This window comes from Indicator indicator, chromosome 3, assembly GCF_027791375.1.
Source record: "Indicator indicator isolate 239-I01 chromosome 3, UM_Iind_1.1, whole genome shotgun sequence".
Taxonomy (NCBI): domain Eukaryota; kingdom Metazoa; phylum Chordata; class Aves; order Piciformes; family Indicatoridae; genus Indicator; species Indicator indicator.
In genome coordinates, this window is record NC_072012.1 from 43,739,854 (window position 1) to 43,753,319 (window position 13,466).

Consider the following 13,466-nt stretch of genomic DNA (forward strand, 5'->3'; position numbering starts at 1 on the left):
CAACTCCTATGTTATAACAAATTCAAAAGTGAAAGATAATGGGGAAAAAAAAAGGTTGGAATGTTTGGCAACACGTTAACTCGTTCTTTCAATGAGAATATAGTTAATATGTTTCAGTTTTACCTAATATGACAGCATGCTTTCCATTTTGTTTTATATCTGTAACAGGGAGTGCACTGAAAAAGGCAGATGATCAATGTGAATTGCCTAATTAAGTGAATGCATAATTAATGTAACGAGAATAATCCATTTTTGTAATGAAAAAGGAATCTTTAAACAATTTAGAGTTATTAGAAACAATGTATTATTCAAAGGGAGCTGTTCTAAAAGGAGGTCTCAAAGGTGATTAATAAAACAAAGTTAATTTTAACATCCTGTTGGGCTCTAGACTTTCCTGTTCCAATTAAATCAATGCAAATGTATGGGAATAGGGACCTCTGAAACCTTTCTCCTCCTTTCTCTTTCTTTCCTGCCCACACCCTGTCTCCACCACCTTGGAGAAAGACCACTATATGCACCTTAAGAGACACAGTAGCAAACCCTATTTTTAGCAAACAAGCAAAATGAAACCTGCTTTACTGATGGTTTGGTTTGTTTTGCTTTTAAACAGCAAATTATAAAGGATATAAGACAGTTTCAGAGGTAAAATGTTAGCATGATTTGAATTTCACTGTAGATTTATTAAGGGTTTTTTGTTTGTTCACTTGTTTTTTTTTCAAATGAAAGCTTGTACAGAAAGCCTTCAACACCTTAATACTCCTTGAATACACTGCATCCTACTAGCCTTCTCAATGAATAGCTATGAACAATTTATTTTTGTTTCTTTTCAAACAGACAAGCATTGAACTATTTCACTGTTTGAAGTTCATCTCATCTCTGTGCATGGCCAGATCTTATACAGAGTCTTTCTTCAGCTTCACCTGAGACAGGTTCCATGCAGACAGAAACAGAAGACTTCTAAGAGATTTTAATTCCTTTGGGCCATAATGGCATAGGTCTGACCTGGTTGAACATTCCCAATTTTGGCACATTTGTTACCAAATCTGACTTACTGAGTCTTTAGATATCAACATGTACTTAAAATGTTTATATGGAAATTTGTTTGGACTTGATTGGATTGTGGTTTCTCACATTGATACTTGGATTTATCCAACCTGGCCACAGGTATTTAACTGAGGCATCTAGGTTAGAAAGGGTCTGCTCTATGGTCAATAAAGAGCTCCTCAACTATGTCATCAAACTGTTGACAACAGTCCTGCAGGATCCAAAATGGCATATTTGACTTAAATGTTCAAAGTCAAGTGGGATGCATGAGAACAAATATTCTGAGAAGATGTGGGTAAGATATTTTGAGAAAACTTCTTTCCCAGAGGACAGAAAGATCTAAATTCAAAAATAAGTAAGTATTGATTAAGATTAACTTCATTTAGTCAAAACAGTTCACTTTCATTCTTCTTTAAAAACACAGTATTAAAAATATCCAATTAAAAGCCTCAAAGATTATAGAAGCATTCAAGACCAGTATCTGAAATAATCTTCTTCAATGTTTTAGTTTACAAATTTGTAGTTTGTGCAACAATTAATATTTTCATTGCCAGAGAATAATAATAATAATAAAAAATAATTATCCTGGTGCTTCTGCACTCTTTTCTCTGCCATTTTTCTTCCTCCCTGACTCACATGGATTTTTTCTCTTTCATTTGTTGTTTCTGGTAGCATATGATGTACCTGAGTAACTTGTAGCAGACTACTCATAAGACTCACATATGGAGACCTCAGTACAGGAAGGACATGGACCTGATGGAGTGGGTCCAGAGAAGGGCCACGAAAATGATCAGGGGGTTGGAGGAAGCTTCCTCTGGTATGAGGGAGCTGGGGTTGTTCAGCCTGGAGAAGAGGTGGCTCCAGGGAGACCTAAGAGCAGCCTTCCAGTACCTGAAGGGGGTCTACAAGAAGGATGGAGAGGGACTGTTTACAAAGGCCTGTGGTGATAGGATGAGGAGCAATAGCTACAAACTGGAGAAGAGCAGATTTAGATTGGATGTTAGGAACAGGTTGCCCAGGAAGGTGGTTGGGCCCCATCCCTGGCGATATTGAAAGTGAGGCTTGACAGGGCTCTGGGCAGCCTGATCTAGTTGAGGATGTCCCTGCTGACTGCAGAGGGGGTTGGACTGAATGACCGTAGGAGGTCCCTTCCAGCCCAGCCCGTTCTATGATTCAGAAGACAGAGCTTTGTATCAGGTTCAGATGTTCATATAACTGGCATACTAAAAAAAAAAAAAAAAAAAAAAGGGAAAATATGGACAATTGAGCAGCTGCCTGAATACCAGCCCAAGAGGGTGGTATTGTGCTCTTGTGGCCAAGAAGGCAAACACTATCCTGGGGTGTATTAGAAGAGTTGAGGTTAGCAGGTCAGGAGAGGTTCTCCTCCCCTTCTGCTCTGCCCTGCCGAGACCACATCTGGAATATTGTTTCCAGTTCTGGGCCCCTCAATTCAAGAAGAACCTCAGGCAACTGCTTGAAAGAGTCCAGTGCAGAGCCACAAAGATGATGAAGGGAGTGGAACATCTCCCTTGTGAGGAGAGCCTGAGGGAGCTGGGGCTCTTTAGCTTGGAGAAAAAGAGACTGAGAGGTGACCTCATTCATGTTTATAAATATGTACAGGGTGAGTGCCAAGAGGATGGAGTCAGGCTCTGCTCAGTGATGCCCCATGACAGGACAAGGGGCAATGGGTAGAAACTGAGGCATAGGAATTTCCATGGAAACATAAGGAAAAAAACATTTTTCCCTATGAGGATGACAGAACACTGGAACAGGCTGCCTAGGGGGGTTGTGGAGTCTCCCTCTCTGGAGATATTCAAAGCCTGCCTGGATGTGTTCCTGTGTGATCTGCTCTAGGTGATTCTGCTCAGGTAGAGGGGTTGGACTGGATGATCTTTCAAGGTCACTTCCAGCCCCTAACATTCAGTGATTCTGTGATATCCTTCTCATAGCTACTTTGACTTAAACATGGAGTAGCATCACTTAATTTGATTAAACTCTCAGAGCTGAAAGAGAAAAAGAAAAGGCCTAGAACTGTAATAAAACATAAACAATCAGAACTTCACTTGCCCTAAGTTTTTCCTTAACTAAGATGAAATTTATCACTTCTTTCTGTATATTCCAATTGGGACTACATAGCTTGCATTTCCAGATTTGTCTATTATCAGCTTCAACATACAGTAAGAATTAGTCCATAAAGTTAAATATTTTTGGTTCCCTGGGACTAATCACATCTGTAAATATTATTTGCACATCTAGCAAAATCAATCCAAAATAGCTTCAGATTAGCTGTGTGTTTTATGCATGTGTGGTTTAGTACAACAAAGTTATAGCCAATTTGTCAAAACCTTTTGTAATACCTATCCATTGCAAGCCATGAAGAAGCTGGGAAGGAGGTAGATGTTAGAGCTATAAATCTTCAATGATAAGCAGACACTTTGATACATAGAACTCACATATACTAAAGCATAACTTCTAGTTGCCCACCCACAGGCAGCCAGTGAAGTTAGGCCAAAACTGTTAATAATATTCCAGGCCATGAAATTCTGACACATGGCAATAGTCACCTTTTTCCTTTCCCAGAAAGGCAGCAATACTGAAATTTCTCTCTCAGGAGGAAAGTTATGCAAAATATGAAAATATTCACCTTTCCCTCTGCAGTGATTAACAAGTTGAAACAGAGTCGGAGTTATACGTGGCAGATTAGTTTCTTTCCTTGTAAAGAAGATATTTTTTCCAGTAGCACTTTTCAAATCCTTAATCACTTGGAGAGATTAACAGCAAGCCTGGAATACATGTGTAAACCCTACCAATCTGAAACGTACCATAATGCATGTAGCAGTTTCCTTTGGTAGGATCCAGCTGAATAGCCTTCACGAAGTACTTTTCTGCCTCACTCTTGCGTCCCTTAAAAAAAAAAGGGGGGAGAGGGAAAAAAGGAAGAAACATTATTTTACCAATGTGTCACTGTGGAGTGATCATGAACACTACCATTTCCAAATTCCAGCCACTAGAGAAAAACAAGTACTACTATCACTAGATTTAATCTAAGTAAATATGAATGTTAAAATGTTAGGAGTAACTTTTGTGGTCAGCTACTTTATGCTGCAGATCTCCAGACTGAGGAAGAAACATGTCTAACATCAGCAATGTCCAAGAAGTAAGGAAACGGTAGAAATGTACTGCAAAAAATACTTTGGATGAACATCAAGCTCCTTGCTACTTTTCTGGAAAGGCAGCAGGAGAAGCATTATCCAGATCCAAGACAAAATCAGAAGGAAGGGTAGGAAGGAAAATCATCACAGGATCACAGGATGTTAAGGGTTGGAAGGGACCTCTGGAGATCTTGAGTCCAAACCCTGCTAGAGCAGGACCATAGAATCCAGTGCAGGTCTCATAGGAACACATCCAGATGGGTCTGGAAAGTCTCCAGAGAAGGAGACTCCACAACCTCTGTGGGGAGCCTGTTCCAGTGCTCTGTGAGCCTTACAGTAAAGAAGTTCTTCCTTGTGTTGAGGTGGAACTTCGTGTGCTGTAGTTTACACCATTGCCCCTCGTTCTATCGCAAGGCACAAGTGAGAAGAGGCTGTCCCTTCCTGACACCCAACTCTCATCTATCTATAGACATTATTAGATCTCTTCTCAGTCTTCTGCTCTCCAGACTAAAAAGCCCCAGGTCTCTCAGCCTTTCCTCATAATAAGGCAGTGCTCCAGTTCCTTCATCATCCTTGTAGCCCTTCATTGGACTCTGTCAAGCAGATCCCTGTCCCTCTTGAGCTGGAGAGCCCAGAACAATATTCTAGGTGGTGCCCAACTAGAGGGGGGGAGGGGGGGGAGAATTTATAAAAATTAAAAAAAAAAAAAAAAGAAAGAGGGAAAACATGCTTTAGTTCTATGAAATGATAGAATCACAGAATATTTTAACTTGAAAGGGACCCATAAGGGTCACAGAGTCCAAGTCTGACTCCCTGCTCCTCAATGAGCTACCCAAAACTAAACCATATGACTAAGAACATTTTCCAGATGCTACTTAAACTCTAACAGGCTTGGTGCCCTGATCATTTAATTCCCTGGGGAGCCTGTTCCAGGGACTGACCACCCTTCTCAATGAAGAATCTTTGCCAGACTGAACTTCCCCTGATACAGCTTCATTCCACTTCCTTGTGTCCTAAATAACAATATATACACAGCCAACAGTAAAGTCACCACAAACAAAGGTACATATATAGAAGATATTGTAGATTTTAATGTAGGAAGTAAGATTTAATCAGAAATACTTTCTGTCAACCACAAAACATAACTGAAAAAGAAAATGTAATTGTTAAAGACGAAGTTCCCCAGTTTAGGAGGGACAGGGACCTGCTGGAGAGGGTCCAGCAGAGGGCTACGAGGACAATTAGGGGACTGGAGCACTGCCTTATGAGGAGAGGCTGAGGCACCTGGGGCTTTTTAGTCTGGAAAAGAGAAGACTTAGAGGGGGTTTAATAAATGTTCATAAATATCTGAGGGATGAGTGTCAGGAGGGGGGACACAGGCTTTTCTCACTTGCTCCCTGTGATAGGACAAGGAGCAATGGATGAAAGCTGCAGCACAGGAGGTTCCACCTCAACACAAGGGGGAACTTTACTGTAAGAGTCCCAGAGCACTGGAACAGGTTCCCCACAGAGGTTATGGAGTCTTCTTCTCTGGGGACTTTCAAGGCCTGTCTGGATGTGTTCTTCTGTGACCTGAGCTAGATTGTATGGTCCTGCTCTGGCAGGGGGGTTGGACTCGATGATCTCTTTGGGTCCCTTCCAACCTCTGACATCCTGTGATCCTGTGATGGTCAGTGATATGACAAAATGGTCAGAAACAAAAAACAAACAAAAGAAATGATGGTAAAAAGAAGAGACCTGTTCCAAACCACAGATTTTCTCATCACTGAGCCACTAAAGCTGCATTGAGATATACAAGTGCCAAAGTAGATCCATTAGTGTTCATTACTCTTTTCATGAAGAAAACGGAGATACTGCCAAACACAAATCACCACCACTTCAGTAGGATACCTGTGACCTGTTTATCCCTACTCCCACAAAATTAGTTGCTGTGGTTTGTGTTATAAAATAGAGGGTGTCTGGAATAAAGAACAGTTAAGATTAACCACTGTGGAAGAAAGGCATCATGGTCTGCAGCTCTCAAGGATGGTTTGAGTGTTAGTTCATTGATATCACTAAAAAGGCTTTCTCAAGTTTTTGTGGTCTGAAAACAGAGATCCCATACATCTTGCACTATCCCACAACCTATCACAGAAATAATACCAAGGTCTGTTCATGATTACAGATGCTCCAGATTGTCAGTATTTTCCTCAAGAGCCTTTGACTCAATAAAAGAGAGAGAGAAAGAAGTTTTGCAGCACACTAAGAATATCAAGACCATGTTCCATCAAAACTATCACAGAGGCTGTATTTCCAAGAGATCATCCTGGCAGAGACGCAAGCAGGCTTGATATTTACAATATTCCAGTTTCACAAAATGAATGTTCATTGGAGATAAGAGTTTACCATTATTATTTAGTAAACTTTCTTCAGTAGAGCCGTGCACCTTAAAACCATATCTACATGGCCTTCCAGTTTGGGCTGATGTATTTGATGGGGCTTACAAGAAGGCTGCAAAGGGACTGTTTTCAAAGGCCTGGAGTGATAAGATGAAGGCAATGGTTTGAAATTAGAGAAGAGTAGAATTAGATTGGATGTTAGGAACAAGTTCTTTACCATAAGGGCAGTACAACACTGAAACAAGTTACCCAGAGAGGTAGTTGAGGACCCACCCTGGAGATATTCAAGATCAGGCTCAATAAGGCCAAAAAGGCATGACCAGTACAAGGAGGGAAGTGATTCTCCCACTATAGCCCATGGTGCTGAGATCCCACTTCAAGCACTGCATTTAGCACATGCGCCCCAATATAAGGAGGATACGGACCTGTTGTGGGTCTACAAGAGGGTCATGAAGATGCTCAGGGGGATGGAGCAACTCTCCTATGAGGACAAGCTGACAGTGTTTGGGTTTGGAGAGGGACATTTTACAAGGACATGAAGTAATGATTTTAAACTGAAAGAAGGTAGATTTAGAATAGATGTAAGGAAGAAGCTCTTCACTGTGAGGATAGGGAGGCACTAAAACAGGTTGCTCAAAGAAGTTGTAATTCTATGGATCCCAAATTGCTTTTTCCTCATCTGCTAGTGCAGTAAAGACACATTTATGTAGAAAATACCTTTTTATGTGTTGTGGGGTGTTTTTTTGGTTTGTGGTTTGTGTGTATGTGTTTATTGTTTGTTTGTGCAGGGTTTTGTTTGTTTGTTTGTTTAGTTGTTTAATACAACCGTAGCGGAGAATGCAAAGGGAAGACAGAAACAATCTCCAGGTGAAAAGACAACATAAATTTGAGTCAGTATAAAATAATTATTCAAATTAAAACAAAGGGTGGGGGAGAACATGATACTTAAACACTGAATTTTGCACATTTAAATCCAAAGTTGGCATTTTTGGTCTGACAAAAGTTACCATGACATCTATAAGTTCAGCCTTGAGGCTTCAAAATGACAGGCACCAAGCATATGTTTTGCTAATAGTGGCAGAATTAACAATCTACAGATTTTTGCATCACCTGTCTTAATAGGCTTTCTTAATCACATCAGCTTTTCTTAATAGGCTAACACCATTAGTTTTAGCTGGTTGCACTGTCTCTGTGTCTGTGTCTCTGTGTCTGTGTCTCTGTGCCTCTGTGTCTAGAACATAAAAGTATGCTTCGTTGTACACAGTCACAAAATACATAGCTTCTGTCTACACTACTATGACTGCAAGGCCACAAACATTTGTCAAAACTGATTACTTTTTATTTACTGAGGTCACCAAAACCACACAACTGCTCTCCTCTCTTTGGCATTTCCCACACAGCACATGACACTGGAGTTCAGGCCAGTCAGGAGACCATGTGCACATAATGATGACGGGTGCCAGCATACATAGCATCAAAGGAATGACTGCTGTTCACACTCATGAACAGACAAAGAGCAGGAAAACCTTACATTATAATCTTACAGCTCTGTGGGGAAGGACCTGGGAGTCCTGGTGGACAAGATAACCATGAGGGCACAGAAATGTGCCCTCGCAGCCAAGAAGGGTCAGAGGTATCCTGGGGTGCATTAAGAAGGGTATAGCCATCAGATTGAGAGATGTTTTCTGACCCCTCTACTTTGCCCTGGTGAGGCCACATCTGGAGTCCTGTGTTGAGTTCTGGGATCCACAGTTCAAGAGAGACTAGGAACTACTGGAGAGAGTCCAGTGGAAGGCTACGAAGATGGTTAGAGGTCTGGAGCATCTGTTTTACTAGGAAAGGCTGAGAGACCTGGTTCTGTTTAGCCTGAAAGAGACTGAAATGAGATCTTATCAATACATATAAATATCTAAAGGGTGGCTGTCAAGAGAATAGGGCCAGACAGTTTTCAGTGGTCCCCAGTGATAGGACAATGGGCAAGGGACAAAAACTTGGACACAGCAAGCTCTGTCTGAACATAAGAAAAATATTTTTTCCTTTGAGAGTGACAGAAGACTGGAACAGGCTGACCAGAGAGATTCACTAGAGATATTCCAAACATGTCTGGATGCAATCCTGTGCACCCTGCCCTAGGAGAAACTGCTTTAGCAGAGGGTTTGGACAAGATGATCTTCAGAAGTCCCTTTCAACCCCTACCATGCTGCAATGCCACCCAAGAAATTAAATGATCTGACCACTGAGCACAGTTCCATTTGCTCTTGCTGACCATCACTTTCATGCACCCACATGTGTTTTACATTAAAAACAAACAAAGAAAACCCCCCAAACCATCCAAACCCTCATTTTATTGCAGAATGATGTTTTGAGGAACCTTGCACCACACCATCTAAAATGTCCTTTCTGGTGCTGACTCTCTGCTTCTAAAATGTCAACAATTCAGCATAGATTTAAAACACATTGTTTAGTGTAAAGGATATAAAAATCCAATCAGTTGACAGAATCAGGCTTTTTCACAATTAAAATTAAGCACTTAGTAACTTTTTTTAACTATTAAATGCCTATCTTAACTACCAGAACAGAAAGTACACCCTGCGTAGTTAGATTAAGATGGCAATCCCTGTCATTATCCCTTCCCACTCCATGTTTTCCCTTATGCTATGAAACATGTGGCATAATGGAATAAAATTCTAAACTTTAGAGTAAAACCAAATAATTGTTTAAACAGCTGAAAAATATTGGTTTGGGGCAGGAAGGCATTTTGTGTATTGACCTATACAAACGCAGGCATTGAATGCCCCTGGAAGCCTCCCAATTTCTAGCAGCAGGGTGTGCAGTTGTGTGTGTACAACCACATGCTTTGGCAGTTTTACAAAGCCAGACATCTAAGCTTACAACTACATGGGAACAGACTTCTTTAAAGAATAAAAAGCTTATTCATAAGGGCTTTAACGGAAGGACTTGATGGCTCTGAGGATTAGTAACAGGATGCAAAATAACTTTTCACCTGTTGAGCACTAGTTCACATCCAGTCCAGGTCAGAAGTTAATGAAAAAGTGCTATCTTACAGCTACTGGTTTGCTCAGGAGAAATGACTGGGTGGTCCTAGCCCAAGCCCTAATGGAGATCCTCTGTCCAGACTCACTGGCACATTATGGCTTTTTAGTGTAGAGACCAAGTCAGAATCATAAAACAATGAATGACCACCTCATTGCTGGGAAAAAAAAAAAAAAAAACCAAACACAAAAAACATAGTGAAGATACTCTAATAAAGCAAGCTGAGAGCTTGTGGGTAAGGACTGAGGGTCAGACTAATGTGGGAGACACCACTGTGGGTGTTTATTATAGACCTCCTGATGAGGATGAGGAAGCTGATGAGGCCTTCTACAGGCAGCTTGAAGTAGCCTCAAAATCACAAGCTCTGGTTGTCAAGAGGGACTTCAATTACCCTGACATTTGCTGGCAAAACTACACAGCCAGACATGTGCTCTCCAGGAGGTTCCTCCACTGACAATTAGCTTCTTGATGCAGGTGGTGATATTCCCCTTACTGGACCTTTCTCTAAAGCTTAAAATGAAGACAAACTTTCAGTAGTTTCCCATTAAACAAGGAAAATTCTTTTTTTTTTCACACCCCTGCAGCTAAATAAAGCTGAATTGTGCACGATTAAATGATTCTGTGATTATCACCTTCCAGCAACATCAGTGAATACACAGGGGAAAAAGTGAAGGCAACTGACACATGGCTCTTACCTAGCACAACAGTTGTCCTAGCTTTCAGATATACTCCACTCTCCACAAATCATGGAGATTTCAAAGCAGAACAGCTGGTTGCTTAAAGTTGTGGAAGCCAAAAATGTTTTGTTTTGTTTTGTTTTTAATATAAATTCAGCGGCTTGATTTTTAAGACCAGTTCTTTGTAGAAGCTGACTATAAGGGGGTTTTTATCAGTTTGGTTGCTCCTTCCCTAGAGATCAGGAGAATGGATCCAACCTTGCTAATATGGTCAGACACAATAAATGAAAGAGAGCTAAGGAGAGTTGATGCATGAGTAGAAGATTCTGTAATTATCCTGAAAATATTTTAAAAACCTGAGGACAAAACTACCTATTTCATATCAACCCCATCTTTTTTTCCTCATTCTGCTGGCAAACTGTGCCAAATGCCTGTTGAGGCAGCTGTTGTACATGAGGCTTCTGGAGGCCCAAGGACCCTGAGATGATAGTAAAACTGGGAAAGGTTAATACAGCTGAACAGCTCTGAACAACTCTCTTGTGGAAACTATGGTGGTAACCAGTAAGTTGTTCAACAAATTAGGTGGTCCTTTTAAACCAACATTGTATTTTGTAAATATTCATCATTCTTTAAAACCTGCAAGGGTTCAACAGAGTTTTACTTGCTTTAACTGATAATAATGTGATTGCATAAGGAACTGGATTTGTGTCACAAATGCAGTTGATTATCATTCCCCACGTCTCCTCTAACTTTTTTTTTCTTTGGCAAGCATTCACATTTTTAATAAAAGACAGTTAATTATGAAAGGATTTCTTATGGAAGACTGATTAAATTGTGGGTGCTGAATACAGAAAAATGATTGTTTGTAGTGTTCTCTAGGACATTTTAAAGTCACAGAGAGACTGCACGAGGATAGTGAAAAGATCTGAACTGAACCTATGACTCCATTTCACAAAGTTATTCCGGACCTGCATCTCACAACACGTTCCTTTTACCTCACAAAAGTTGTGACAGGACAGGCAAAACATAATTTAAATGGAGTGATACTCAGTACATTAGCAATAAAGCCTTCAAAGGTTTCACTTAGCTGGACTAATAAACCAGGAACTAGAGAGTTGCATCTAACCATGGGGTTACTGAGATATGCAAGCTCCTTCTCTAAATATTAATACTTAAGAATAACTTTAGTGTCTAGTAGCTAAACCAATTCTTCTTTCTGCCTTATTTTACTGTTATTTCTGCAACTCTTACTTCTTCACTTAGGATTATAATGTGTCCTGCATCGTAGTTTCCATGTGAAGTGCTAGTCCCACTGAAGTACATGAGACTTGCATTATTCACATCAAAGGTCCAAAGTTTGTCTCAGTCTCAACTCTTCCCATGCAGCAAAGAGATAAATCTTGCCTCTTCATCTCCTCTTTATTATGATAAAATAAAAACAACTGAACAAGGCATAGAATCAATGATATCAAAATATTAACACATGACACAAAACTCACACACGTGAGGAAAGATTTGCAACAAAAAGTGATTTGTAATGAGGAGCACTATATGTATTTAACTAGAAAAACAAATAGTTGTGGAGGGAGGAGTTTACAGTTATGCAAAGCCTTCCTTGCCCAACTAGTATCAGTGGGCTCGTAAAAATACTTGCTTTAACAAAGTTCATAGATTCATAGGATGTTTTAGGTTGGAAGGGACCTCAAAGATCATCTAGCTGCAAGCCCCCTGCCATGGGCAGGGACACCTTCCACTAGACCAGGTTGCTCAAGGCCTTATCCAACCTGGGCTCAAACACCTCCAGGGAGGGTGTATTCATGACCTCCCTGGGCAACCTGCTTCAATGTCTCACCCCCCTCACTGTAGAGAATTTCTTTCTAATATCTGGTCTAAATCTGCCCTCCTCGAGCTTAAAACTGTTCCCTCTCATCCTATCACTACAAGCCCTTGTAAAAAGTCCCTTCCTGGCTTTCTTCTACACCCCCTTCAGGTACTGGAAGACCTTCTTTTCTCCAGGCTGAACAACCCCAGCTCCCTCAGCCTGCCCTCATAGCGGAGGTGCTCTAGCCCTCTGATCATCTTCATGGCCCTCCTCTGGACTTGCTCCAGCAGCTCCATGTCCCTTTTATGCAGGGGACACCCGCCCCAGATGCATTACTCCAGGTGGGGTCTCACGAGAGCAGCGTAGAGGGAGAGAATCACCTCACTCGTCCTGCTGGTCACACATCTTTTGATACAGACCAGGACAGGGTTGGTGTTCTGTGCTGCAAGTGCACATTGCTGGCTCATGTTTTCCTCTTGTATTGTACTGATCCTCTCAAGTTTTGGCCCTCTGGTAACTTTAAGGCCATGAGCATATTATTTCTCTTTGTGTAATAACATTGATTTTTACTGTATGGGAGCAGAAATTGGATCACTCTGGAGGAAATTAGGGTATACATCTGTATCTACTGATCCATGATAACTCACCACATACTAATCTTTACCTTGTAGCAAATATGAGGCAACTTTCTCATTATTGTCCAGTGTGACACTTTGACATGCCCTTGGCCCTGAGGTCATGACTGATGCTCTCCTTCCCAGTTATGTCATCAGACCAGGGACCTCAGATGTACCTGAGTCTCTGCATACTGGTTCTGTAATTCAGTAAATTACTTTTAACGAATAAGTCTTGGTATGGTCAGTAAAATGCAATGTCTTGGTTTAGCTTAATCCTCTACTTGGATCTTGAGGTGGTTCACTTCCATCTAAATATATGTTAGTCCTCCCTCAACCACAGGTGGAGTTTTGTGAACTAAAAATTTATCTACTAACCTGACAGATTCTACCAATGAACCAAGGTTATTTTTGAGTACTGAGAGAAATTAGGTTCTTGAGTCTACATGTACAGGTGTAAATAATGGTATGACAACCAGACAGCTGAGATTAAGCACTACCCATTGACTTTGGTGGGAATCCACTGAAGCTGAAGTATTTTTGAATGTGACATCCCTGCTTATACATAGCTGTATGACTTTAAAGCACAGCTCATAACTTTAGTGGGTTAGGACACAATTCAGCATCTATTAAGGTGCTATTTCCTTCAAGTAAAGCAGTATCTGATGAATCAGTGATATATTACAGATATCTGATATAATTTTCCTGATTTATGAATGCCATAT

The 13,466-nt window shown here is 40.7% G+C and overlaps 1 protein-coding gene across 1 annotated transcript in view; it reads right to left on the minus strand.

The window, feature by feature from the left end:
• The window catches only part of TMTC2 (transmembrane O-mannosyltransferase targeting cadherins 2), a 265,543-nt gene that overhangs the window by 39,450 nt on the left and 212,627 nt on the right, over positions 1–13,466 (minus strand). The window contains exon 9 of the mRNA XM_054399725.1: positions 3,867–3,948. Within this exon, the coding sequence (XP_054255700.1) occupies positions 3,867–3,948 (82 nt within the window). The remainder of the gene's footprint in view (positions 1–3,866; positions 3,949–13,466) is intronic.